We start from the raw sequence: 12,839 nt of genomic DNA on the forward strand, positions 1-12,839 counted from the left end.
AGGGCTGGGTTAACTTGGTGCCCTAGTGCAAACCCTTCCAATTGTAGAGTCCCCTATCACACAACTTCCCAAATAGGATGCTCACGCAGCTAGAGAAATGTGCCAAAAAATGAGATGGTAGAGTACAATCTTATAAGTAAGTAAGGGACAAGTCCACAAGTAAGTCCACTATTTGTTTAAGATTTATACTATATTTTAAAAAGCCAATATGATTAAAAACACAGCCCAATCCAATGAAACAGCAATACAAAACAGGAATTAGGGGATTCAAGCACATGGAACAGTGTCTGATCTTATGAGCTGGGAAAAGCAAATGTTCAGCTGACATTATTCACAGCTAAAGCTGCTCACTTTTATGCTCACTTACCTGAGAGGAAGACCCACTGCACTCCATGAGACTTGCTTCTGAATAGGATTATATTGTGTGTTTAAGATTGCAGCCATAAGATGCCATCTTCTTAAGGCTGCACTCTTAACTCCCACAGACCTGACATAGAATTCAATAGGACTTACTTCAAAGCAGACATGGTTAGGATTGCACTGTGGCCCCATTTGCACAATACATTTGCACTATACATTTTAAAGCAGTATCATAACACATTAAACTGTCATGACTTTCCCCCAAGATTTATGGAAGCTGTTGTTTGTTATGACAGTTGAGTGTTGATAGGAGACCCCAATTCCCCTCAGAGAGGTACAATTCTGAATGCCCCAAAATCCAACTATTCTGGACAACAGCCAAAATAACTAAGCAAGTATTAGAAATCACCCCAGAACTGGCCCTACTAAACATCTTCCAAGACAATAATGCCCACTCACATCACAAGGAACTCATAACCCACCTACTTCTCAGCAGCCAGAAACATCATAACCAGACACTGGAGAGACCTGTCAGGAGTAAGCATGGGCCAAGGGTACCAAATAGTATGGGAAACAACCTTACTAGAAAAATTAACCAATAAACTGAAACTGACACGGGGACAAATAGAAGAAGATGCCTCAGGTATGGCTCCCCTTTATCACATACACAGCCCAACAAGACAATGACAAATAATCCGCCAACAGCATAGGAATTAATATGGCTAACCTGATCCAAAACACCCACCCAGCCCACTCACACAGAAAAACTCTCTGCTCCCTAAACAATATACACTTCCCAGAATACATTGGGGGAAGCCATTACTGTTTAAAAAGGTATCCTAGTGCTTTAAATGAACTCAGAGCAGACTCACTGAAAAAAATGTACTAACTTGTTTCACTTGGTCTACCGTCTACTCTAAATGTAACTTAGTTGGGTTACCACCAGTAAGTTCCATTTAACTCTGTGACATTTGTCTCTGAATACTCATGTTCAGGTTTGAACTGAAGGCTTTGCAATCCAGATCTTTCATCCAGCTAAGTCAACAAGTTTGCTGCAACTAGCTCACTGTGGGATTTCACAGTTATTTATTACAGGAAAAGTCAAGGCGTTGGACTAAAACTCCCATCTTACCATTGGCCATGCTGGCTGAGAGTGATGGGACTTGTAGTTCAACATCTGGAGGCAGGCACCACCTTGGCTACCCCTAGTCTACTGTGATGCTTTTTAATTAAACTAATTTAGATTTTAAAGGCATCTCATTTTGTAATCGGTCTGACAAGGTTGTGAACTGATACGAATGCTGTGCAGAGAGACATTCCTTCCAGTGTCATGTCAAAAGCAATGTCCAACAAGAAGGACATGAGTGAGCACTGTGTGTTTTAAGCAGACATATTTGAGTTTGGTTTTTGAGACGCTGCCTTTGCACCTCATCCGAGCCACTGAGGTCTAGATTGCACTCCTATAAAGAGCGAGGGTGCCTTAGCCACAAGAGTGCAGTGGGAATAAAATTAAGCCTCTTTCTTTGTCATCTTTTTCTAAAAGTTTGCTGATGCCTGGCAGGACTGTGTCTGGTTTAATTAATCCCGTTGGTAGAGGGTTCCAAACACAAATATGTTGAGCACGTGTGAAGCTTAGTCTCTGTATAGTTTGGCACCTCGTGAAATAAGTCCGCCGTGGTGACTCCTCGGATGCACACCCCGATCCTTCCATAAGCGTGGCTTTACTGCCATTCCTCGCGGACCTGCCTGCACTGCGCTTGAGCTTGCGCCCGGCTGAGCAAACTTTCGTCGCAGCCTCCCTCCGCCGCCGCGCGTCCCTCCTGCGCCCCGCACGCTTTGCCAGACCCCGCGGCGCTGGACCGGAAAGGCCGAGCCCATTGACCTTTGGGGCAGGTCGCCAGGGCCCACTGCGCCTGCTCAAGGCGCTTGGCCGAAGAGGGTGGTCTGGGGGTGGGACAGCCGCTTAGGGGTTTGCCCCCACCCCTGTGCTTTGACCTAGGGGGTGTCAATTCGTGGTGCTTCTCCTCCCCTTCCCCCCCTCCCCGCCCCACCTTATGGTTTTAAGAAGAAATGGGCGCGTCTAAAAAGTGTTATGCTTAATAAATTTGTAGCGGGCTGCCAAACAAATGTCTGAAAGCGACTTTGGATTTTCTTTTTTAAGCGTACAATGCAAAATTAAACTACATCAACACATTTTAAAAAAACAACACCAAAAAGCATTAACTAAAAGTGCTTTGAACGTGTTTTCAAGTACCTAAAAGGATGGGGGGGGGGGAATCTGTTGTGATCTCTTATGTACTTGCAACTTCGCGTAATCGTTGCATTTTGATGTGCTTGTCCCAAACCAGCTTCAATCCGAATTGGGGGAAAGGGACCTAACTGCGCTTGAAGCCAAGTAGATCCATTTCTTTTTTTATGCCATGTTTAAAAATAATAATTAAAAAAGCGCACAGGGGAGTCCTAAGGATGTTTATTCCGAAGGAAGCGTGTTTGCAGCGTTAGGCATAGGGCTTTTAAATACTTGTGTGTGTGTGTGTGTGTGTGTGTGTGTGTGTGTGTGTGTGTAATGATGACCAGCATATCCAACTCCCCCAGACCCTTAATTTTGTTTGTTTATAATTCGTTGAATAATGCATATTTAGGTACAGTTTCGATTTTATTTTGAGCGCTTGTTGAGTGTGGTTGGATCTTATTCTCGAGGCGAATTTTTAACGTTTAGAAGTTGCGATGAATACTAAATAACTAAAATACTAGCGTTTGGGGAACCCCATAGTGTACCTGCACTACAGGCGCCCAAGGTGTGTCGAGGAAGAGAATAAGGCATGTCTTTGGGTGGACCACCCGTGGGATGTCTCAAATGACTTGCGGGTCATATTTGTTCGGTTGAAAAGGAGAGATACCTTTCATCCATGGTCAGATGTTGGAGGGTATCTAACAACTCGCATTCCTCGAAGGAATTATTTATGTTCGTTTCGTTGAATCTCGGTATCCGCAGTCTCTTTATTGGTGGCGGATTTTTAAAAAAGTCAGTGTTTAAGATTGGGAAGACATTTTGTGTGTGCATGTAAATCTTAAACTGGAAAATAAGAGTGATAATAAATACCCTTTCAGGAGCCATGCAATCCAGCGCAATCACTCCTAGGCTACAAACCTAGTGGGGATAAGCCCTGTTGAACTTCTGGGTAACAACTGTTGTTGTTGTTCTGCCCGGACACTGAGGTCCAGCGCCGAGGGCCTTCTGGCGGTTCCCTCGCTACCAGAAGCCAAGTTACGGGGAACCAGGCAGAGGGCCTTCTCGGTGGTGACACCCGCCCTGTGGAACGCCCTCCCACCAGATGTCAAAGAGAAGAACAACTACCAGACTTTTAGAAGACATCTGAGGGCAGCCCTGTTTAGGGAAGCTTTTAATGTTTAATAGGTTATTGTATTTTAGTGTTTTGTTGCGAGCCGCCCAGAGTGGCTGGGGAAACCCAGCCAGATGGGCGGGGTATAAATAATAAGTTGTTGTTGTTGTTGTTGTTGTTGTTGTTGTTGTTGTTGTTGTTGTTGTCGTCGTCGTCGTCGTCGTCGTCGTCGTCGTCGTCGTCCCACCCTTCTTCCAAGGAGTTCTCAGTTGCAGACACGCTTTTCCTCCCTCCCTCCATTTTTACCCTCAAAGCAGCCCTGTGAGGTAGGCTAGCCTGAGAAGCACTGACTAACCAAGGGTCACCCAGTAAGCTTGACGGCCGCGTGAGAATTTGAACCCTGAGCTCCCAGATCCAACCCTCTATAGCCCCACAGGTATGGGGCCCCGCTGTTCATAACCCATCACATTCACAACCCCTTCCCTTTGAGACTCTTGTTCCGCAGAGGCCCGATGCTGCTTCCTCCTTCCCCGTCCGGCGCTGGCCGCTGCCTCGTGGAGGCGTCGGCGTCGTCCTTCCGCGCGGCCCACCAAGCAAAGGGGGACAAAAGGGACAGAAGTTCGGACCAAAATTGCAGGGGAGGAAGAGGCTTTGGACAGCTCCTTCCTTCGAGGGCCAGGAGGGTCCCTGCGGAACCGCAGAGTCTCGCCACCGAATCCGTTTAGCCCGACGGCGCGCACAGCACAGCCTGGAGGGAGGAGGAAAGGCCAAGACGCCGCCGCTCATTTGCCACTACTCGCTCCGCCTCCGCCGGTGAGAAACCCTCCACCGGCTCAGCCCGAGAGCAGACCCGCGCCGTCGGGCTCTGAATGGGGGGCGGCGCCGAAGGCGCTTCTTCTTGGACAGGACTTATTTGCTCGCGGCAGGTGGAGAGGCGGCAAAGGCAGCTTTTCCCAGCTCCCGGGATGCCCCGACGATGGTGGAAGCTCCGTCGGTCGTGGATGATAAGAGCTCATCGAAGTTTTGGAATAATTTCTGGAATTTCTGAGACACTAGGCACGGATAGATATATCCCTGCCCGTAGGTTTAGCGCAAACAACAACCATTTAAAACGGGGAAAAGGAACATCTGAAGAAGTGTGCATGCACACGAAAGCTCATACCAAGAACTAACTTAGTTGGTCTTTAAAGTGCTACTGGAAGGAAAAAAAAATTTTGTTTTGGCCCAGAAAGTGTGTGAGTGTCCTGCATCTTTTAAAGGCGCAGGAATCTTCCTGGAATTTTCCTGCGGCGACCCTGCAAACGCAGGACTTTGATTTGCACATGTGACTTCCCCACCACACCGCAACACATCCATCTGTGCATCCCTTCTTTTCAATAAATCAAAGTTCGTTCTCTATCGCAGACAGACCCACACACTCTCAACTCACACACGTAAGAACTTAGTCTTTATTATACCAGCGTTCAGCCTTGGAGGATATGGCGGAACAGAGTTTGTAAACTACTATCTATAGGGCTCCGTCGACTAAGCAGGGCCAGCCCCTCCGCTCACTTGCTGGGAATATGAGAAAGGAGCTTCCTCTTTGGAGAACGTGCCTTGCTTGTTAGGCAAAAGAAGTTCAGCACCTCATAGACATTGGAAGTTAAAGCATGGGACGCAAATACAGGCGCACAAAGCCCAGTTTGTAGCTCTAGCTTCCTATAATTCCTACCCCGCCACACATAGACATATTTAGAGAGGCACTTAAAGTGATTTTGAGTCTGTTTACACCTGCAAAAGACAAAAAGAAAGTTTTCAATGTTCTATGCAGTTTTAAAACAGACTGATGGGCCATGTGGGCTTTGCAAGCACATTTCAAACTTCCTGCATTTTTGTGCCACCTATGAACAGTTTCATTTCTCTTTAGTCCTCCATTCTTTCTTTCTTTTTCCTCACGGAGTTCTACACATTTAGAAATTACTTTTTCATGTCGTAACTTTTCTCGTTGAAGAGAAGTGGGGACGGGTGGGCGCTGAGGAAGGACTTGCCCGTTTCACCTTCAATTCCCTCTTTCTTTGCTCTAAGGTGAAACTGAAAAGGTATGGAGAAAATCTTGTAAGTTTCACCTACGCTACCCCTGCAGTTTCCCCTGTTACCATTTTCTTACAGTTGCTCCCAGGAGGATATCAGAAGTGTCTGGTTTTCTTTTCAGTGTATGTGCACCAGCTTTGGTGGCACAGCAATGCTTTAATTTTTGTTAATGAAGAAAGTGATATGGTATCAGTGGCGCTGGAAAGATAAAGGAAGTGGCTTGTGATAGAAAGATACCTAAGGTAACAGAAGAGCAGTATGGACCAGCATCTCAGGATGCAGTGTGGCCAGTAAGGAGATGGAAAGTGGTCTGTTTCTCCATGAACTGGAGGTGGCACTGTGACATTTGAAGAGAAAAATCTTAATTTGTGGACATGATGCACACTAGGTGGGAACATTTGCCACCTGCAAATGGGAAGATGATTTTGCCCCGCATAGCAATTCCCTCCTTTTTCACCGGCAGCCTCAGTTAACTGCCCTGCTTTCCATTGCAATGTCTGGGTGGACTTGGCCAATCTTAACATTTACTGTCCAACTCTGAGCGCCCATTTCTTGTCTACCTCAACTGTCTCAACCAATGGTCTCCAAGTCTTGCTCAAGGAACCGTCCTTCACCTTTGGTCACACCTCAGTTGACTTTTTAAAGAGAATGCGATGGACATGAGTATAACTTGCCTAAAACTGAGAAGAAACAGAGTTGTGTATTTCATCACAGCTTCCCCCAATAATTCAAGAAACTTCTCTAACCTTTCTCAACTTGGACCTACGTTCAGTCTCATTCTCCAGTGGGATCACTTTTAGTATTTTTACACTGTCCCCCCCGCGCTATTTCTTTTTTCCTACTTCCTCTCCTTGATTCTTTTTATCCTGCTCTCTCATCCACTTTCTTCCTCTTCTTAAAAAAGATAATACTAACTATAATACTAGAAAATAATGGGTGCTGCTGCCAGAAAATGAGGGGCACAGAAGGACAAATTTTATTTAGACATGAGCCAGTTGTGTCCCACATGTTACCATCTTGCAAAGAAAAATAATAGTATGCATTCAGGACAGGAGTCCAGCAATTGGGGAGGCAGTGGGGAGGGCTGTTTCCTTGGGGGGGGGCGATTTCCGCCCTCTGGCACTGTCCATGGCTCTTGCTGGTGTGCTTGAAGTGTACCCTAAGTCTGGCTCTCAAAACACCCACCAGCTGAAGAAAAGTGGACTACCTCCAGGTAGGCAGTCACCGAAGACCACATCAGCACAGCCCCATGTCGTTATGTGAAATGTGACTTTTTGGATGACGTGGAAAGAGGAAAGCTATTTACGAGTGTTTCAGTGGAAACCAATGAATAAAGAGCTTTTAAAGAGCACATTAACACTTAGAACCCTGGAACGAGATCAACACGCCCCTTCAGGTCTTTGTAAAACTTTTAACAGCGGCATGGCACTTTCGCCTGCTCCCTTTGGATTTTGATAGCTTTTGCTTTCAAGCAAGGAAGTCAGCTTGTAAACGCAACCTTAGCTTCTAATTTCCAGTTGATGACTTAATCGTGGACGGCATGTGAAAAGTACCCATTTTTCACGTAACCACCTGCGCGGGGTGGAGAGACTTGTCCTTGCCCTTACCTGCGCCTCCAACTACACCCCCCAACAGCTGGAAAAGGGGGACTTGGTTACCTTTCTGCCTGAAAGGCAAACCCGGAAAGGGTGTTGATGGGGCGAAATCCTGATTTCAGAAATGCAACTCCTCCTCAATTCTACCTGCTCTGCTTTTGGTTCAGAACATCCGAACAAGCCTGCTCGGGATGGCGCAAGCCACCTCCCGCACCCCGTCTCTGGTGCTGAGGTGGGCAGAGCAGGGCGCCTCTTGCGAGCCACCCCTTCGGGGTCTGAGGAGTCAGCAAAGGGGAGGCTGAAGCCTTTGCAGGACGCCCTTCCTCTGACTCCCCCGCCCCCCCCACCCGGCCTAATGAGCTGCTGAAAGGGAGCAGGTTCCAGCGCGCGTGGCTAGCGGGACTCTGCGATTGGCCAGCTGCGCCTCGCGACCCCCATTCATTAATAAATTAGCGGCACGCTCCAGCCGAGCGCAAGGCACCAATCGCACCCTAGAGCCGTCGGGGCTGCGCCACACACTTGCGAGGGATCAGATGAAAGCGAGAGGGAAGGAGGGGAGGGGTCGGTGGGGTGGGTGGGTGGCAAGGGGGCTTGACGCGGAGGGAGGGGAAGAGAAGCAACCTCCTAACCAACCCCCCAAAAGAGAGAGAGAGAGAGAGGGAGAGAAAGAAAAAAAGAGAGATGAGTGATGATAATGAAATGAAAAGAAAGACTCGACCTGGGGAGGGGGGAGGGGGGGAGGAAGAGCCAAGGAGGCCCTGGGGGTAGATTTGATTGTTGTCCGGGGGGTATATAAGGGGTTTTAAGGAGAGTCGTGTGCCAGACGCACAGCCACGGAAACACAAGCAGCTTCGCTTTAACTGGAGGCGAGGGGCGCGTGCCAGCAGCTCGCCCCGTCGGGCTTGCCTTGTCTCTTGCGCACGCACACGCGATCAGCAACACCAAACTCTCTCTCTCCCCCTCCTTCCGTCACCCCGGCAAAGGGGTCTGGAGCCACCCCAACGCCCGGCAACAGTGGGACCCTCTCCAGCAAGCAGGGAGGGGAGCGGCGCGGGGCCAAACCCGGGCTGCAGCTTTTGCACCGAGGGGGCGGTGCGGAAAAAAAAGGAGAGCGCGAGAGACGCGCGACCCGACGCATTCCCTGGCAAAAACAAAAACAAACCCCAAACAAACTCTACGCAGCGCGCAGCAAAATCCGACCGCCTCTAGAAGGAGAGCCAAGTAAGTCTACGATTCTCTCGCTGCGCGCTTGGATAGAAGCTGGGATGCGTTTTGTTGGGGTTGTGAATTGACTTGGGTTTTTTTTGTTTTTTGTTTTTTGAGTTGCCGGCGAAAGTCCCGCTAAATTGGCCAAGCGCAATCGCAGGGGCCGCTCCCCGCCTCCCACCCATTAGCACTTAGATGGGGAGGCAGCGGGGGTCCTTTCCTTCTTCCAATAAAGTCTGTCTGGGTTTCGCTTTCCTTAGTCCGCTGTTGGCACTTTGACACCCAAACGCGGGGAACAAATCAGAGGGGTCGTTTAAAGCCCCTTAAGTGCTCTACAGAAGTTTACGGGGCTTTGCTAGAAAGAGGGGTACAAGCCATATCCGTTCATCAGGAATGGGCGGTGAGTCCCATCTCTCCATCTCTGTCTGCCTAGTTTGTTCCGGATGGCGCGGTAGCTTAGTTGCTAGAGCATGAGATCCTAAATCCCACAATCCAACGTTGGAGCCCCACGTTGGGCAAAAGACTGGGCATGGCAGGGGGTTGGACGCTATGGTCCCTATCGACTTGAAAGGGCCCGTTTCTGGGCATGAGCAGGAAGTAAAGAGTTAAGTAGTGTGAGGCGCCGTCAACTTTTCCGGCTTGTCAAGCGCTCAGCACGTGGAGTTGGAGAGACGAACTGGCAAGCGAGCGCCTCCGCGCGCCTCTTCTCCAGCCAGAGACTCCAGGGAGATGGACGCAGCGGACGCGGCAGAGCTGTTTTATTTTAGTATTAATTGTTATTATTACAGGATGAAATTTGTATGCCGCCTTCATCCTCAGAGCTCAAGGCAGTTCACAACACAATCCAACTCTGCTATATAGGGTGGGCGGAGCGGGCAGCCTTGCCAGGGTCGTCAGGTTCATTTCGCTGATCTGACCGCTTCTCTTCTTGCCTCTTCTTCCTTTCAGGATGTTTGTGAAGCCGGAAAACCTGGAACTGAAGGAGGAGGAAGCGCTGCTGCTTGGAGCCCGCTCGCCGCCCGCCTCCTCCTCCTCTTCCTCTTCCTCCTCCTCCTCTCTGACGCAGTTCTCGTCCGGCTCCGAAGGGGAGGACGAGGAGGAGGAAGAGGCGTCCCAGCCCCTCTCGCCCTCGGGGCCGGCGGAGGGCGTCCCCGGAGCGGCTTCCGAGCTGGCTCACCTGCGCCACCTGGGCCTGAGACGCCACGACTGCAAGCGGCGCTCGACGGGCCGGGCCCGGAGCGGCTCGCGGGCAACCAAGACGGTGGAGACCGTGCAGCGCCTGAAGAAGAGCCGGCGCCTGAAGGCCAACAACCGCGAGCGCAACCGCATGCACAACTTGAACTCGGCACTGGACGCCTTGCGCGAGGTGCTGCCCACCTTCCCCGAGGACGCCAAGCTCACCAAAATCGAAACGCTTCGCTTTGCGCACAACTACATCTGGGCGCTCAGCGAGACGCTCCGTCTAGCCGACCACGGCGTCGGGGGCGTCGGTGGGGCGGCCGTGGCGGCGGCGGCGGCCGCCTTCTCGGAGGCGGTGCTGGGCAGCGCCGACGGCAGCCCTTCGCCAGCCTCGTCCTGGAGCTGCACCACCAGCCCGGCCCCGTCGGCTGCCTCCTCTTCTTCTTCGACGTACAGCTGCACTCTGTCCCCCTGCAGCCCTGGGGGCAGCTCCGCCTCGGAGCTGGACTACTGGCAGCCGGGCAAGCAGCGCTACGCGCTGTCCAGGGACCTCATCTGACGCCCCAAGGTTATCCTCGCTCTCGCCCGGCCTCCCGGTCAATGCTTGACGCTGAACTGTCGCCGTGGAGCGCGGCGCGCAGGCGCCCGCTTACCAAACAAGGACCGAGGGATTTGGGCGCGATCCCGGGGAGAGTTCGGCCCCTCGGGCTTCCCGGAGAGACGTGAATGTCTTGGGTCTGTCCTCTCCTCCCTTTCGCCATGCCAGCTCCGCGTTGGCCGTGCCTGGCGCGGCATCTGCCGGCTTCCCATCGCCCGCCTGGAGGCTGTGGGAATTTCACCTGTCAAACCAAACTTTCTCTTTCTGATGTGCACTTTCCCACATTGGCCAGGCACAATGTCTTTTGTCCTTCGCCTTCTCCCTCAGACGCACACATTTCTCCTTCCTCGACGCCCCCATTCCCCATTTTGTCATCTGTCTCTCCGATGATTTATCGGAAATGGCTGGATGGGAAAAGGAGAAAAAGAAAGTTTTGGGCTCTGTTTTTGTTTGTTTGTTTGTAGATCGGGTGAGAAGTCATTGTATAATTTGTAGGTTTTTGTCACGACTGAATGCAAGCGTGGAAATTTAGGCGGAACTCTTTATTATAAGGGTTTGTGGGGGGGTATAGAGGTGGGGGTCGGAGTGGGGTGGGCGCTGAACCAGGAGGGGAGACTGGCTCATGTATTATTTATCTTCTCGACCCTTTAGGGGGAGAAGAACTCCTCTGTCCTTTCACCAGTTTACAAAAAAATCTCAGCAGACTGTGAAAATCCCAGCAGACACGGAGCATTACCCGCAATCAACCACCCACGTGTTTGTTTCTATTTATTACAAAGGAAAATATTTCATGGGGGAGGGGGGAGACGTATTTCCCCCCTGTATATTTCAGAGTTTATTCTAGTATGTATTTACATTTCTCAGAGCAAGGACATCGTTCTTGAAAGGAAACAGATATATAAATAAAGTATATAATTTTCATAAGATGTGCTTGGTGGTGATCCATGACTTTATTTCTTGCAGTTGCATTTTAATTTCTCAGTTACTGGTTACCCTAAGGAGATATTCACCTAAGGCTGCTTAGCAAATCAGATTTAACATGAACCAGAAAGTAATTCCTACCTTTCAGAATGGGATTTGGCATGAACTGGGTCAGGCTGTATTAATACTATTTATCTGCTTGGCTAAAGGAGACAAAGCAAGATGTGTGTACCTTTAAAAAGCCAGCGGCAAAACTTTCTCTGATGCACCTCAGGGAATCGGGTTTGTACCACAAACAGCATAGATAAGGAAGTTTATGCACACATGCATAACACACACACACACACACACACACACACACTGAGTGAACATAAGAGCCACTCTTTGAAAAATCACACATCCAGACTCACAAACCAGTTCAGCTGGATAACTTGGATTTCAGCTGACCCACCTCCATAAGAAAGATGAACTATTGAGAAATATACCAATTCTACACCAATGGAAGTCAATCTAATGATTATTCACTGCAATGGGTTTAAAATGGTTTACGTCCAAGTGGTTGTGGCTTTTTGACGTTAAGGATCGAGAAGCTGTTCCTAATGTGGTTCATTGGCCCCTGAAAGGGGCCTAACGCCAGAGTTAAAGCACTGTAACTGAGATATATGTTTATTTGTTTTAATAAAAATATTACTAGCCCGCCTTTCTTCTTGACTAGCAGGCCTGCTGGCCTAATTAGATCCTGTCCAGATTCTAGGGCTGTCCTACAGTATATACTAGCTGTATACCGAAGATGCGGCTATAAATCGGGGGCTTGTGCTCCTCTGTATACGGAGACTAGGCCAGGCTGTGGTCAATGTGCAGGTGGCCTCTTTCTAGCCACTACTGCACCATGAATTGCTGTGTCTGTGTGGCTCTCCATCTCCCTCATCATCATCACATCCATGGATGACTCTGTGTAGAAGCACTCCCCTCCATCACTTTTCACCTAGTCTCTATGCTTGTGTGTGTACACTGTATAGCAGGATGAGTTACAACACACCAAGGACCCAGTGGCAGGCACCTGGGGGTAAGTCCCATTAGAACCAACCGAATTATTAGGCTGCAGTGTCAGCAGGCAATCGTATGTCACAAGGCAACAGCTTCAGCCCCATTGCTAACGCATTTACAGTTCTAGGAAGTAAAGCCTAATTGATGCCTACCCTTAGTGCAATTCTACATATACCCATTCAGAAGTTGCATTTAATTCAGTGGGACTTCAGGGTATGTACAGAGCTGCAGCATTGTTTGTTCATTTATGTTTCACATTTATATCCTACTTTTCTTTCAAGAAGCTGAAGGGGGTGTGGATGGTTTTCTCCCTTCCCATACCCTATCTTCACAACAACCCTGGAAGGTAGGCTAGGCTGGCAGTTGGTGATTATCCGAAGGCGAGCTTCATGGCTGAGTGGGGATTTGAACCCAGGGCTCTCAGGTCCTAGTCCAGCACTCTAACTACTACATCACACTGCACTATATTTGCAGAGCAGCACATTGGCACCCCAGTTCCGGGACAAGTCGAAGCACATC

General features: G+C 49.5%; 1 protein-coding gene across 1 annotated transcript; it reads left to right on the forward strand.

Moving 5' to 3' along the window:
• Positions 1-7,981: 7,981 nt before the first annotated feature.
• NEUROG2 (neurogenin 2) lies at positions 7,982-10,456 on the forward strand. Its single transcript, XM_053403749.1, has 2 exons — positions 7,982-8,590; positions 9,524-10,456. The coding sequence occupies exon 2, from the start codon at positions 9,525-9,527 to the stop codon at positions 10,311-10,313; it is 789 nt and encodes a 262-aa protein (XP_053259724.1). The 5' UTR covers positions 7,982-8,590; position 9,524; the 3' UTR covers positions 10,314-10,456.
• Positions 10,457-12,839: the final 2,383 nt, after the last annotated feature.

This window comes from Podarcis raffonei, chromosome 9 (assembly GCF_027172205.1).
Source record: "Podarcis raffonei isolate rPodRaf1 chromosome 9, rPodRaf1.pri, whole genome shotgun sequence".
NCBI lineage: Eukaryota > Metazoa > Chordata > Lepidosauria > Squamata > Lacertidae > Podarcis > Podarcis raffonei.